The sequence below is a fragment of the Lethenteron reissneri genome, chromosome 12 (assembly GCF_015708825.2).
Source record: "Lethenteron reissneri isolate LAM-NWPU_2019-01 chromosome 12, ASM1570882v1, whole genome shotgun sequence".
In the NCBI taxonomy this organism is placed as follows: domain Eukaryota; kingdom Metazoa; phylum Chordata; class Hyperoartia; order Petromyzontiformes; family Petromyzontidae; genus Lethenteron; species Lethenteron reissneri.
Window position 1 is genome coordinate 13,228,206 of NC_083790.1, and position 12,284 is coordinate 13,240,489.

The 12,284-nt window shown below is 56.2% G+C and overlaps 1 protein-coding gene across 2 annotated transcripts in view; it reads right to left on the reverse strand.

Annotated features, from left to right (window-relative positions):
• The window catches only part of LOC133341919 (ras GTPase-activating protein nGAP-like), a 625,061-nt gene extending 616,608 nt beyond the window's left edge, over positions 1–8,453 (reverse strand). For both annotated transcript variants that reach the window (XM_061550751.1, XM_061550750.1), the window contains exon 1: positions 8,176–8,453. In XM_061550751.1, the coding sequence (XP_061406735.1) occupies positions 8,176–8,224 (49 nt within the window). In that variant the 5' untranslated portion in view covers positions 8,225–8,453. The remainder of the gene's footprint in view (positions 1–8,175) is intronic.
• Positions 8,454–12,284: the final 3,831 nt, after the last annotated feature.

Here is a 12,284-nt window from a genome sequence, read left to right on the forward strand (position 1 = left end):
AGAAGTCGTTTTGACGCCAGCGTAGAGAAGCGGCCCTCTTCACAATGCAAGGAGCACGCAAGCCGCACCGACCCACGAATAGATGCACTTTAGCGTCTCTGTAAACAATCACTTCTTGTGAAAACAACGTCCCGAGTTCTGCCATTGAACGTAGTTGCTCTCCGCATTCGAAGACGGAGCGTGCGGGTAGCGGTAAACCTGCACCGTTGTAATCTGTGTTATAAAAATTAACCCGTAAAAAACTAAGTTTTTCACTATAAATCCTTTATATGCGTGGCGGCTAGAGTCCTCTCGTCTTCTGGCTTGAGATGGCTGCCACCTATGGGTCAGATGATTACCTGCCACCATTAAGCAATTGGTAATTAAATATAATTTATTTTTTCCTAAAAAGTGCAAAATTTAGGAAAAAAAATTTCACGAAAATTAATTGTCACGCACAACGAGTCTGTGTGGAAAATGTCAGCTCGATTGGATCACGGGAAGTGGGTTAAAAAACGACCGAAAGATTTGCACGGTCGTAAGCGCGCAAGCAAGTGAACTTAATATAAAGGATTTAAAAAGACGCAACTTCTTTCTTCGCAACCTGTATTTTAGAATAAAAGTTGGGGATGTGTCGTATAAAAGCATCGGGTACACGCGCGTGTCACCAGATGTGTACAACGTTTATTTGACACGGGGCTACAGCGTAGGTGCGCGTCTCCCCTTCCCCAAGCGTCCGATAATCTGCAGAGCACGGCGAGGCAGACGCGCTGCGTAACTTCACAGCCCGCGAGACCAGAGTGCGAGGCTCTGCAGAGCTGTGGCTCCCCGCCTGCTGCACTCGCAGCACATTGCCCCGCTGCACACGCAGCACATTGCCCCGCTGCTGCTGCTGCTGCTGCAGCACGGAGCGCTCAGCCGCGTGCCGCGCTCAGCTGCCGCTGCATCATCCGCGCTGCCAGCAGCACTCCCGCCCCGAGACCGCTCGCTCCCCACCATCCCTCCCACCCTCCCACCCCGACATCACTCCATCACTCCCTCTCCTGTATCGCTCCCTCCCTGAGATAACTCGCCTACATCACTCTCCGCTACATCGCTCCGTCCCTGTCATCCCTCCCGCGCCGATACAATCCCTCCCCCGCATCTCGCTCTCTCTCTATCGTGGGATTACGATCGGATCCCGTGTTAGGTTACAATTACGGCAACTCTCGTTTGAATTGAAGTAACGGTGCTTTAACGCTCAGAGATTCAATACATCTCCCTTTTAAACTCAGAATCGCACGCGCAGAGCGCTCTCGTAGCAGTGGAAGCCGCTCCCCCTACGCACAGCGGACGGTCTGCCGCGTACAGAGGAGCAGAGTTCGTCTCGCTTCGGTCGGTACCCGCATTGTCTGCATCAGGAGACACTGCCGGAAAGTGAGACGCACCCCAAACGTGTGCCCGGGCGTCAACAACAACTTCACACAGCATCTGGTCTCACACACTTGCACGTGGCTACCGCAATTGTATACAGTACGACGCATCGCCAACGTTCGCTTTCAGACGCGCGGTGGGAGGAGAGATGCGTCCTGTAGTCCGGTGACAGGCTCCCACGTGCGGCTATGCTGCTGCTGCTGTCCCCGTAGCCTGACGCGCACCCCCATAACCAGCCCACACATCAACCATCAACAGCCTTGCTCTGGACAACTTACGCAACACGATAAATAAAGCAGACACCAACGCCTCCTCTGCGTGAAACAATGTCTTCAACATCCCATCAAACGCATGGTCCTCTGGGACTGCATCAAGTCAACGCTTGGCAAGAGACACAGCAGCAGCGTTCGACTGCAACTTTCTGTGGCCTCACACCTCCTGCAAGCATCAACAGCCGCGTCTGACAAGTGGACAAAAGATGGGGGGGGGGGTCCAAGAATAATGTCGGGAACCTACAAGCAGAGCCCAGTGTCATCCCCTCTATCTGGCCCATTTGCGCTGGAGGAATTAACACGGCTATATTCGCCACGAAGAACTGGCAAGGATGCTGGCCTGGATTGAATCACCCAGGGTCTCTCTAGAATCTGGGGACGAAAGCAAGACACTGTATGTTGAACTTCTTTCACATCGTACATAGCCAACCGTGCTAATCGGATGTGTGGGATCCTGCCAGCTATTGCCTCATCCCACTCCTCTGCACCGCAAGTAAACCTTAGTTGAAGGCGCTTCTGGCCCGATCTCAACCCGATCATTGAATCCAGCTTACCGAAGAAACTCGCCGGTTTTAAACCTGGATGTGAGTCGCTGTGACCATCTCCTTGCTCCCACAAGCCATGTTGAGGCTGCTCTCCGATGAACACGCGAAACAGGCGTGGCACGAGTGGATGTATCGTCTGCCTGTGACGACACGGTGTGGCGACGTAGACAAAGTATCTAGGCTCATCAAATGCCAGAAAACCGTCGGTTGCATCAGAGGCTTACTCGGAAACTGCCGGTATCGCGTGCACCTAGACTTCTAGATGCACACAACAACAATGGCCTCCACTGCTCGTCGACGTAGTGACGAGCGAGATCATCAGGATGGCATCCCGGACATTCATTTATGGAGACGAGATCGCACGTGTGGTACAGTACAAGGCAACAACAACAACAACCAGCAGTCTCCCATCGGCGGCACTCTCACAGGCGGCCTCGAGACTCCATCACGGCGAAGACTGGCGACAGCTTCACGTGTGGACGACGAGGCTGCCCACCGCTTGACGGTGACTCTTCTGGGGCGGAGGGTAGGACGTGAAGCCAGCCCCCCAAATCACCTCGGCGTGACCCTGGATAGGAGCCGGAGCTTCGGAAGCCCCCTCAAAGGGGCCCTCAACAAACCCCACAGTCTGGGTTGAGTCTCACAGAGAGACCGAGCGGGCACCACATGGGGGGGGGGGGGGGGGGGGCACAAGTGCACGCACAGCAGCGGCATTGGCGCTGCTGGTCTGTTCGACCGCAGAGGACTGCTCCCCCCTGTCCGCTCGCCAAGCCCTGGGACCCACAACTCTACAACGGGCACCACAAGCAGGGGGGCTTATATTGACACCCCCCCTCCCCTCCCCGTGCAAATACTCCCCTCCCCACACTGGCTCCAAAAAAACCACCCATCCAAGATCCAAGAGATGCCCAGACCTGCTTTATGTAACCCAGCGCATCTTGGACGACCTGGAGCGATTTATCAAACAAGGAGCTCGTAACGGACCCGGCACCCCCCCCCGCCCCGGTTCGACCCCTAGCCAGTGCAGAACAGGGCATGTCAGATGCGGTCACCTCCTTCCATCGATGGAAAACGAGGAACGGACTTCGCAACAATGCAACTGCTACGGTCACCAGAGCCAAACCATGAATCCCACACCCCCCTCCCTGCACGCCTCCACAGAGGATTCATAACCTCAATATATAAACACACACGCCACGCGTATAATGTGTCGTAATTTCACATTGTCATACGAAAGAATGAGCGCCCCTCCTCCCCCCCAGATTAGGCTGATCCGCGGATACGGGGCAGCCGCGGCCCTTAAAGGCGCAGGGCCGCGTGGTGGGCGAGTGAGAGAGAGAGACGTCTTCTGTGTGGGCAGCGTGGTGGGCGAGTGAGAGAGTGAGAGGTCTTCTGTGTGGGCAGCGTGGTGGGCGAGTGAGAGAGAGAGAGGTCTTCTGTGTGGGCAGCGTGGTGGGCGAGTGAGAGAGTGAGAGGTCTTCTGTGTGGGCAGCGTGGTGGGCGAGTGAGAGAGAGAGACGTCTTCTGTGTGGGCAGCGTGGTGGGCGAGTGAGAGAGAGAGACGTCTTCTGTGTGGGCAGCGTGGTGGGCGAGTGAGAGAGTGAGAGGTCTTCTGTGTGGGCAGCGTGGTGGGCGAGTGAGTGAGTGAGTGAGAGGTCTTCTGTGTGGGCAGCGTGGTGGGCGAGTGAGTGAGAGAGACGTCTTCTGTGTGGGCAGCGTGGTGGGCGAGTGAGAGAGTGAGACGTCTTCTGTGTGGGCAGCGTGGTGGGCGAGTGAGTGAGTGAGAGGTCTTCTGTGTGGGCAGCGTGGTGGGCGAGTGAGTGAGTGAGAGGTCTTCTGTGTGGGCAGCGTGGTGGGCGAGTGAGAGAGAGAGAGGTCTTCTGTGTGGGCAGCGTGGTGGGCGAGTGAGAGAGTGAGACGTCTTCTGTGTGGGCAGCGTGGTGGGCGAGTGAGTGAGTGAGAGGTCTTCTGTGTGGGCAGCGTGGTGGGCGAGTGAGTGAGTGAGAGGTCTTCTGTGTGGGCAACGTGGTGGGCGAGTGAGAGAGTGAGACGTCTTCTGTGTGGGCAGCGTGGTGGGCGAGTGAGTGAGTGAGAGGTCTTCTGTGTGGACAGCGCCAAAGCAAACGCCGCCAGTGATGGAGCCGGGCACACACGAAGTGACGCAAGCGATTATATAATCATCACCAGAATCATCACCATAATCATCACCAGAATCATCACCAGAATCATCACCATAATCATCAGCAGAGCCATCGTTACGTTAATGATGATGAGACACAATCAACCCCCGGCTCCTCGCCGTGTTTGTCTCCCCACGTGCTTGTGTTTAACAACGTCTGCCTGCCTGCGCCGCTGCCCAGCCCAGCTGATGTGACCTCCATCGCCCAAGCCTGAGTGGGGTTCAGTGCGTGGGGGCAGCACAACCACCACCACCACCACAACCACCACCACCACCACAACCACCACCACCACCACAACCACCACCACCACCACCAAATAGCTGTCAACCCACACGGCTCAGCCGCCGTATTCTTGGACAGGGGAATTGAGTTTTCAGGTCCATGGCGTACAGCCGTTCATATTTGTTTGTGTTTCTCCCTTGTGATGGGACTTTTGTAGGATGGACGTTGAATTTATAAGGTCACGGAGTGACCAATGAGGTGTGACTTGGTCTGTAATAAGGCAGGGCACTGATAAGGGGTTGAAAGGAATGCCACCACAGCACAACACCACAGCAATACAACATCACAGCAATACAACATCACAACACCCCCACAACAGCAATGCGTGCTGACACGCGCGCACGCACTCACACACACAGCTACACGTGTAACACACACACACAGCTGATGTCATCGCCTACCACGTGTGGTGCGGGCACACACACAACGACACGTGTAACACACACACAGCGACACGTGTAACACACACACACAACGACACGTGTAACATACACACAGCGACACGTGTAACACACACACACACAACGACACGTGTAACACACACACACACAACGACACGTGTAACACACACACACAACGACACGTGTAACATACACACAGCGACACGTGTAACACACACACACACAACGACACGTGTAACACACACACAGCGACACGTGTAACACACACAGCGACACGTGTAACACACACACACAACGACACGTGTAACACACACACACAACGACACGTGTAACACACACACACACACGACACGTGTAACCACACCACACACGACACGTGTAACACACACACATCGACACGTGTAACACACACAGCGACACGTGTAACACACACACACAACGACACGTGTAACACACACACACGACACGTGTAACACACACACACGACACGTGTAACACACACACACAACGACACGTGTAACACACACACAGCGACACGTGTAACACACACACACGACACGTGTAACACACACACACAACGACACGTGTAACACACACACAGCGACACGTGTAACACACACACAAACGACACGTGTAACACACACAACGACACGTGTAACACACACACAACGACACGTGTAACACACACACACACAACGACACGTGTAACACACACACAGCGACACGTGTAACACACACACACAGCTACACGTGTAACACACACACACACAGCTACACGTGTAACACACACACACAGCTACACGTGCAACACACACACAGCTACACGTGTAACACACACACACACAGCGACACGTGTAACACACACACACAGCTACACGTGTAACACACACACACACAGCTACACGTGCAACACACACACACAGCTACACGTGTAACACACACACACACAGCTACACGTGTAACACACACACACAGCTACACGTGTAACACACACACACACAGCGACACGTGTAACACACACACACAGCTACACGTGCAACACACACACACAGCTACACGTGTAACACACACACACAGCTACACGTGTAACACACACACACAGCTACACGTGTAACACACACACACAGCTACACGTGTAACACACACACACACAGCTACACGTGTAACACACACACACACAGCTACACGTGTAACACACACACACACAGCGACACGTGTAACACACACACACAGCTACACGTGTAACACACACACACAGCTACACGTGTAACACACACACACAGCGACACGTGTAACACACACAGCGACACGTGTAACACACACACACACAACGACACGTGTAACACACACACACAGCGACACGTGTAACACACACACACAGCTACACGTGTAACACACACACACAGCTACACGTGTAACACACACACACAGCTACACGTGTAACACACACACACAGCTACACGTGTAACACACACACACAGCTACACGTGTAACACACACACACAGCGACACGTGTAACACACACACACAGCTACACGTGTAACACACACACACAGCGGGCACGATAAGCGAGATGTGGCCAGGCGTGTCCACAGTCCTCAGTGCTGCAGCGTGACACGTGTGGTGGTTAGTGGTGGCTGTAGTGGTGGTTATGGTGATGGTCGTGGTGGTCGTGACACTTGTGGTTCGTAGTGGTCGTGACACTTGTGGTTCGTGGTGGTGGGTAGTGGTGGTGGTTAGTGGTGGTTGTTGTGGTGGTTAGTGGTAGCTGTTGTGGTGGTCGTGGTGGTAGTGGGGAGGGGTAGCATCACAGTGAGCGCGTTGCACTACGAAGCACCCGAGCAGAGTTCGATTCCCGCTCACGGCCAACACCGATGACGATTATCTGAATCGGTCCTGGGGCTCCCCTAGGTCGACTCAGCCTCAAATGAGTACTTGGTGGCGATGTAAATAAAAACATCGCCACTGAGAAGACAAAGGCGGCCGGGCGTGGTACTGGCCACCCACCCCCTCGTGTGTCAGTGTCGGCCTTGATAGGCGCTCGCTAACAGCGATTGTTGTTGTTGTGGTTGTTGTGGTGGTTGTGGTGGTGGTTGTGGTGGTGGTTGTGGTGGTGCTGATGAAGAGACGGGACGTGAGGGCATGGACCGCGCGCTCTGATCCCCGTGACAACCTGCGCCTGGTGACGCAGGGCAGGGAGGGCGAGGGGTGTGATGGTGATGGTGGTGAGAGTGGGGGATATGATGGTGGTGAGGGTGATGGTGGTGATGGCAAGGGTGATGAGGGTGATGGTGGTGAGGGTGATGAGGGTGATGGTGGTGAGGGTGATGGTGGTGAGGGTGATGAGGGTGATGGTGGTGAGGGTGATTGTGGTGAGGGTGATGATGGTGAAGGTGATAAGGGTGATGATTGCAAGGGTGATGGTGGTGAGGGTGATGGTGAGTGATGGTGAGTGAGGGTGATGGTGGTGAGGGTGATGATGGTGAGGGTGATAAGGGTGATGATTGCAAGGGTGATAGTGGTGAGGGTGGTGAGGGTGATGAGGGTGATGAGGGTGATGGTGGTGAGGGTGATGGTGATGGTGGACGAGGGTGATGGTGGCGAGGGTGATGGTGAGTGAGGGTGATGGTGGTGATGAGGGTGATGGTGAGTGAGGGTGAGGGTGATGACGCATCTCGTCGTGATGGTGGTGATGTTGAGGGTGGTGATGGTGAGGGGAGGTGATAGTTTGCGTGATGATGGTGAAGGTGGTGGTGGTGGTGATGAGGGCGATTTGTGTTGTGTGCTGGTGAGGTAGGTGATGGTACGGATGTCACCGTGTAGTGAGGGTGTCACTCACTGTGGTGAAGGTGACACGGTGTGGTGAGGGTGTCACTGACGCTGTAGTGAGGGTGTCACGCTGTGGTGAGGGTGTCACTCACTGCGTGGTGAGGGTGACACCCCCACGCTGTGTCACGCTGTGGTGAGGGTGTCACTCACTGCGTGGTGAGGGTGTCACGCTGTGTCACGCTGTGGTGAGGGTGTCACTCACTGCGTGGTGAGGGTGTCACTCACTGCGTGGTGAGGGTGACACCCCCACGCTGTGTCACGCTGTGCCACTCACCGTGCACGCGGAGCCAACCCTGGCGCGGCGAGGAAGCGGCCGCGTCCATCCCGGCCGAGTCCACCGCGCTCCGCCCGGGACGACTCCCCGATCCCGACCCCCGCGTCCCGCTGGAGACGACTCGGGGACTCGGGGGGGTCACGGCAGCGGCGTTCGCCGAGAATCGTTCGCGCTCCACCCCGTGAGTTGTATCCTCCGGTCCCCGGTCGAGGCTCCCCGCCGCTCTGGCTCTCCCAGCCCCCGGTGCCGTGAGCCCCTGCGGGAAGCCGGGGGGGGGGGGGGGTCCCTGACTGTGGCGCACGTGGGAGCGGGTTCCACGACTCTGCCGCACGTGGGAGCGGCAGCGCTGCTCCGATGTGGGCGGAGCAGCCCCGCCCCTCCCCCGCGGCCACCCCGCCCCTCCCCAGCGCCCCGCCCCCACCCCCCACACCGGCCAGGCGTGAGCACTCGACCAATCGAGAGCGCCGTGTGGGGGGTGGGGGCTGAGCCAGGCGCGACCAATCGAGCTCGCCGCAAGTCGCCCCGCGTCAACTCCAGCTGGGGGGAGGGGCTATGGAGGGGGGGGCTATAGAGGGGAGGGGCTATGGAGGGGGGGGCTATAGAGGGGAGGGGCTATGGAGGGGGGGGGGCTATAGAGGGGAGGGGCTATAGAGGGGGGGGGGGGCTATGGAGGGGGGGGCTATAGAGGGGAGGGGCTATAGAGGGGGGGGGGGGGGGGCTATGGAGGAGGGGGGGGGCTCAACGAGCCAATCAGAAACTCGACGACATCTCGCAGGCACGCGACGATTGAATTCGAGATCAATGCGATAGCAGACGTTTCGGGCCATGCGCCTTGGGCAGCGCCAAATCAACGCGTCACCGAAAAAAGACCCCCCTCCCCCAACTCCCCAAAATGTGTCAAGCACAAGGTGCATTGTTTTTGTAGAGCTCCGGATTATAAGACGCACTCCAGCAAATAAGACGCAATCACCGTCGACGAAGTTGCACGCGTCTGGTGACACGCACGCAGACACACACACAGACACACACACAGACACGCACACAGACACACACACAGACACACACACAGACGCACACACAGACGCACACACAGACACACACACAGACACACACACAGACACACACACAGACACAGACACGCACGCAGACACACACACAGACACACACACAGACACGCACGCAGACACACACACAGACACACACACAGACACGCACGCAGACACAGACACACACACAGACACACACACAGACACACACACAGACACACACACAGACACGCACGCAGACACACAGACACACACACAGACACACACACAGACACACACACAGACACGCACGCAGACACACACACAGACACACACACAGACGCACACACAGACACACAGACACACACACAGACAGACACAACAACCGCCATTCGCCACTAAGTGGCGGTGACGTCACCACGACGCTTGTGCCAGGCCAAGTGCACCTTGAGGCCACGTGAAGTGTCGAACGCCCGCTGGCAGGAGGTCACGGGGCAGACCCAGCAGGTGCCACGGGTCGACTGACCGAGATGACCGAGATGACTGGCTGATGCACCACCTGTGCCCCCTACTGTACCAACTTGCTGTGCTTTAGCCACCCGGCGCTCCGCTCGTTGTTGTGAGCGTCGCTCCTCCGCCCTCCGTTGTTGTTGGAGGGCGACTGCCTCCAACTGCCCAGTAGCGTCCTTCACGAGCCTCCTCCACTGAGGCCGATCTTGACACCGCTGGTACCAGTCATCGGCAAGTCCACTCAGCTCCACGTCCTCCTGTACCACATCTCTCCATCTCTTCTCTAGCCCGTGCCGCGCCCGTTTAGCCCCCTCGATCCGGCCGAACAAAAGCTGTTTAGGCATGCGGTGGCTGGGCATGCGGGCTACATGACCCAGCCAACGCAGCCTTGCCTGCCGGAGGAGCTCACCGATGGGACTTTGCCCAGATCTTTCAAGGATTTGTGAGCTCCTCACACAATCCAGCCTGGTTAAACCCAGGATGGATCGTAGGCAGGCCAGCCTAAATGTTTCCAACCGGTGAAGATGCTCCATTAGGGGGGTCCACGTTTCGCAAGCGTAGAGAAGGGAGGGAATGACCGTGGCCGAGAAGACCTGAAGCTTCGTGCGGAGCGACAGACCAGGTAGCTTCCACACAGCGTTACGCAACCGATGAAAAGATATTGCCGCTCGACTGATTCGGAGTGAGACCTCCGCTGATAAACTGGAGCCGGTCATAAGCACACTGCCCAGGTATGGGAAACTCTCCACTCTCTCCACAACTGCCCCATCACCGATTGGGAGTTGTGGGGGTGGAGTGTCCGATGGTACAAAATACCCAGGCAGGTGCTTAGTTTTGGTGGGGCTGATGGTAAGGCCCCACCTCTTAGTGGCACGCTCCAGTCTCAGCAGCAGCGTCTCCAACTCCTCTTCTGAATGAGCAGCTATTACCAAATCATCGGCATACATAACGTGGTTGACCAATAGGGAGCCATCCCTTGATCACACCTGGGCGTCGATCAGCCTCCCATTATATCTGTACCAAATGGAAATTCCCCCAGTACAGCTATTGAAGGCTTCACGAACTACGCAGTCGAAATAGATGTTAAATAATGCGGGAGCCAGAGGACATCCCTGTCGCACCCCAAGGTGTACAGGAAAAGGCTCCGACTCCCGGCCACGTAGTTTTACCCGGGCCCGCTCACCATCATGAAGGTCCTTAATGATCGTGAGCAGAGGGTCAGGGACTCCGAAAGCACGAAGAACAACCCAGAGCCCAGGCCTACTGATGGTATCATAGGCCTTGACCAGGTCAATAAAGCAGAGATGTAGGTCTTTTTGGAATTCACTACCCCTCTGCTGTAGCAGACGGACAGAAAATATGGCATCTGTGCAGGACCGCCCTTTCCTGAAACCGCATTGGGGCTCCGCAAGCCTCTCCTCAGCGTGCCTAGCAAGGCGATGTTGAATAATCCTTGCCAAGACCTTTCCCGGCACACTGAGGAGTGAGATGCCCCTGTAGTTGTTACAGTCTGTGCGGTCCCCCTTCTTAAAGAGGGGGACCACCAGGGCATCCTTCCAATCCTGCGGTACCCGTCCAGCGGTCCAGACTGTTGTTATGATGTCATATAGGGCAGTCTGTGCACAAACGCCACCCTCCCTCAGCATTTCGCTTGGGAGATCATCTCTGCCCGGTGCCTTTCCTGGTCTCAGACTCCGGATCGCCTTCAGTACTTCCTCAACAGCTGGCACCTCAGCCAGCCACTCACAGGGGGTGACCTCTTCCAATATTTGAGGCACCGCAGCCTCAGCAGGGTTATCCCCACTTTGTGCCATGATGTTTTCCTGGCTGAGAGATTTTCCCTCCCCCAGGACCTCACAGAAATGCTTAGCAAATCTGCAAACCTGTTCCTGGGGGTCGGAGATTGGATCACCGTTTTTTCCCCTCATGATGGTAATAGGTGTGGCGCTGCAGGTTACTTTTTTGATGGAGTTAAATAGTGATTTGTGATCGCGGGCCACTGAGGCCGACTCCATCTCCTCAGCAACCCGCGACCACCACCCATCCTTGCAGCGCCTTACGGCTCTCCGAACCTCCGAGCGAAGGCTGCGGTAAACCTCCTCATTCTCTGACGTGGGATGCTGTAGGCGATGAGAGTGGGCCTGTCGCTTTTTGTCAATTAACCTGAACACTTCCTCTGTCAGCCAGGGTTTCTGGGGAGGTCTGGACCGCGTACCCAAAGCAGCCATTGCAGCTGAATAAGTCACAGTCTTAAACCTCGCTCATTTACCCTCGACATCAGGTGGAGTGGGGGACGATGCCAACCCCAGCTGCAAGCGATGAGTGGCCACTTTAGCCAGCACCTGTGACAGGAGGTCATAGAAGGCATCTGACTCATCGGCTTTGCCTGCATCCCTCCACGGATGTTCGTCTTCGGTGGGGGCATAAGTAATCACGACCACCACTCCTCGCCTCCGGTTGATGGGAAGGCGAACCCAAAGTATCCTGGGGCTTACAGCTTCCCACACCTCACCGCCACGCTCCCACGTCCCCTTCATTCTTTTGTTCAGAAGAAGAGCCACACTCTGTTGTTTG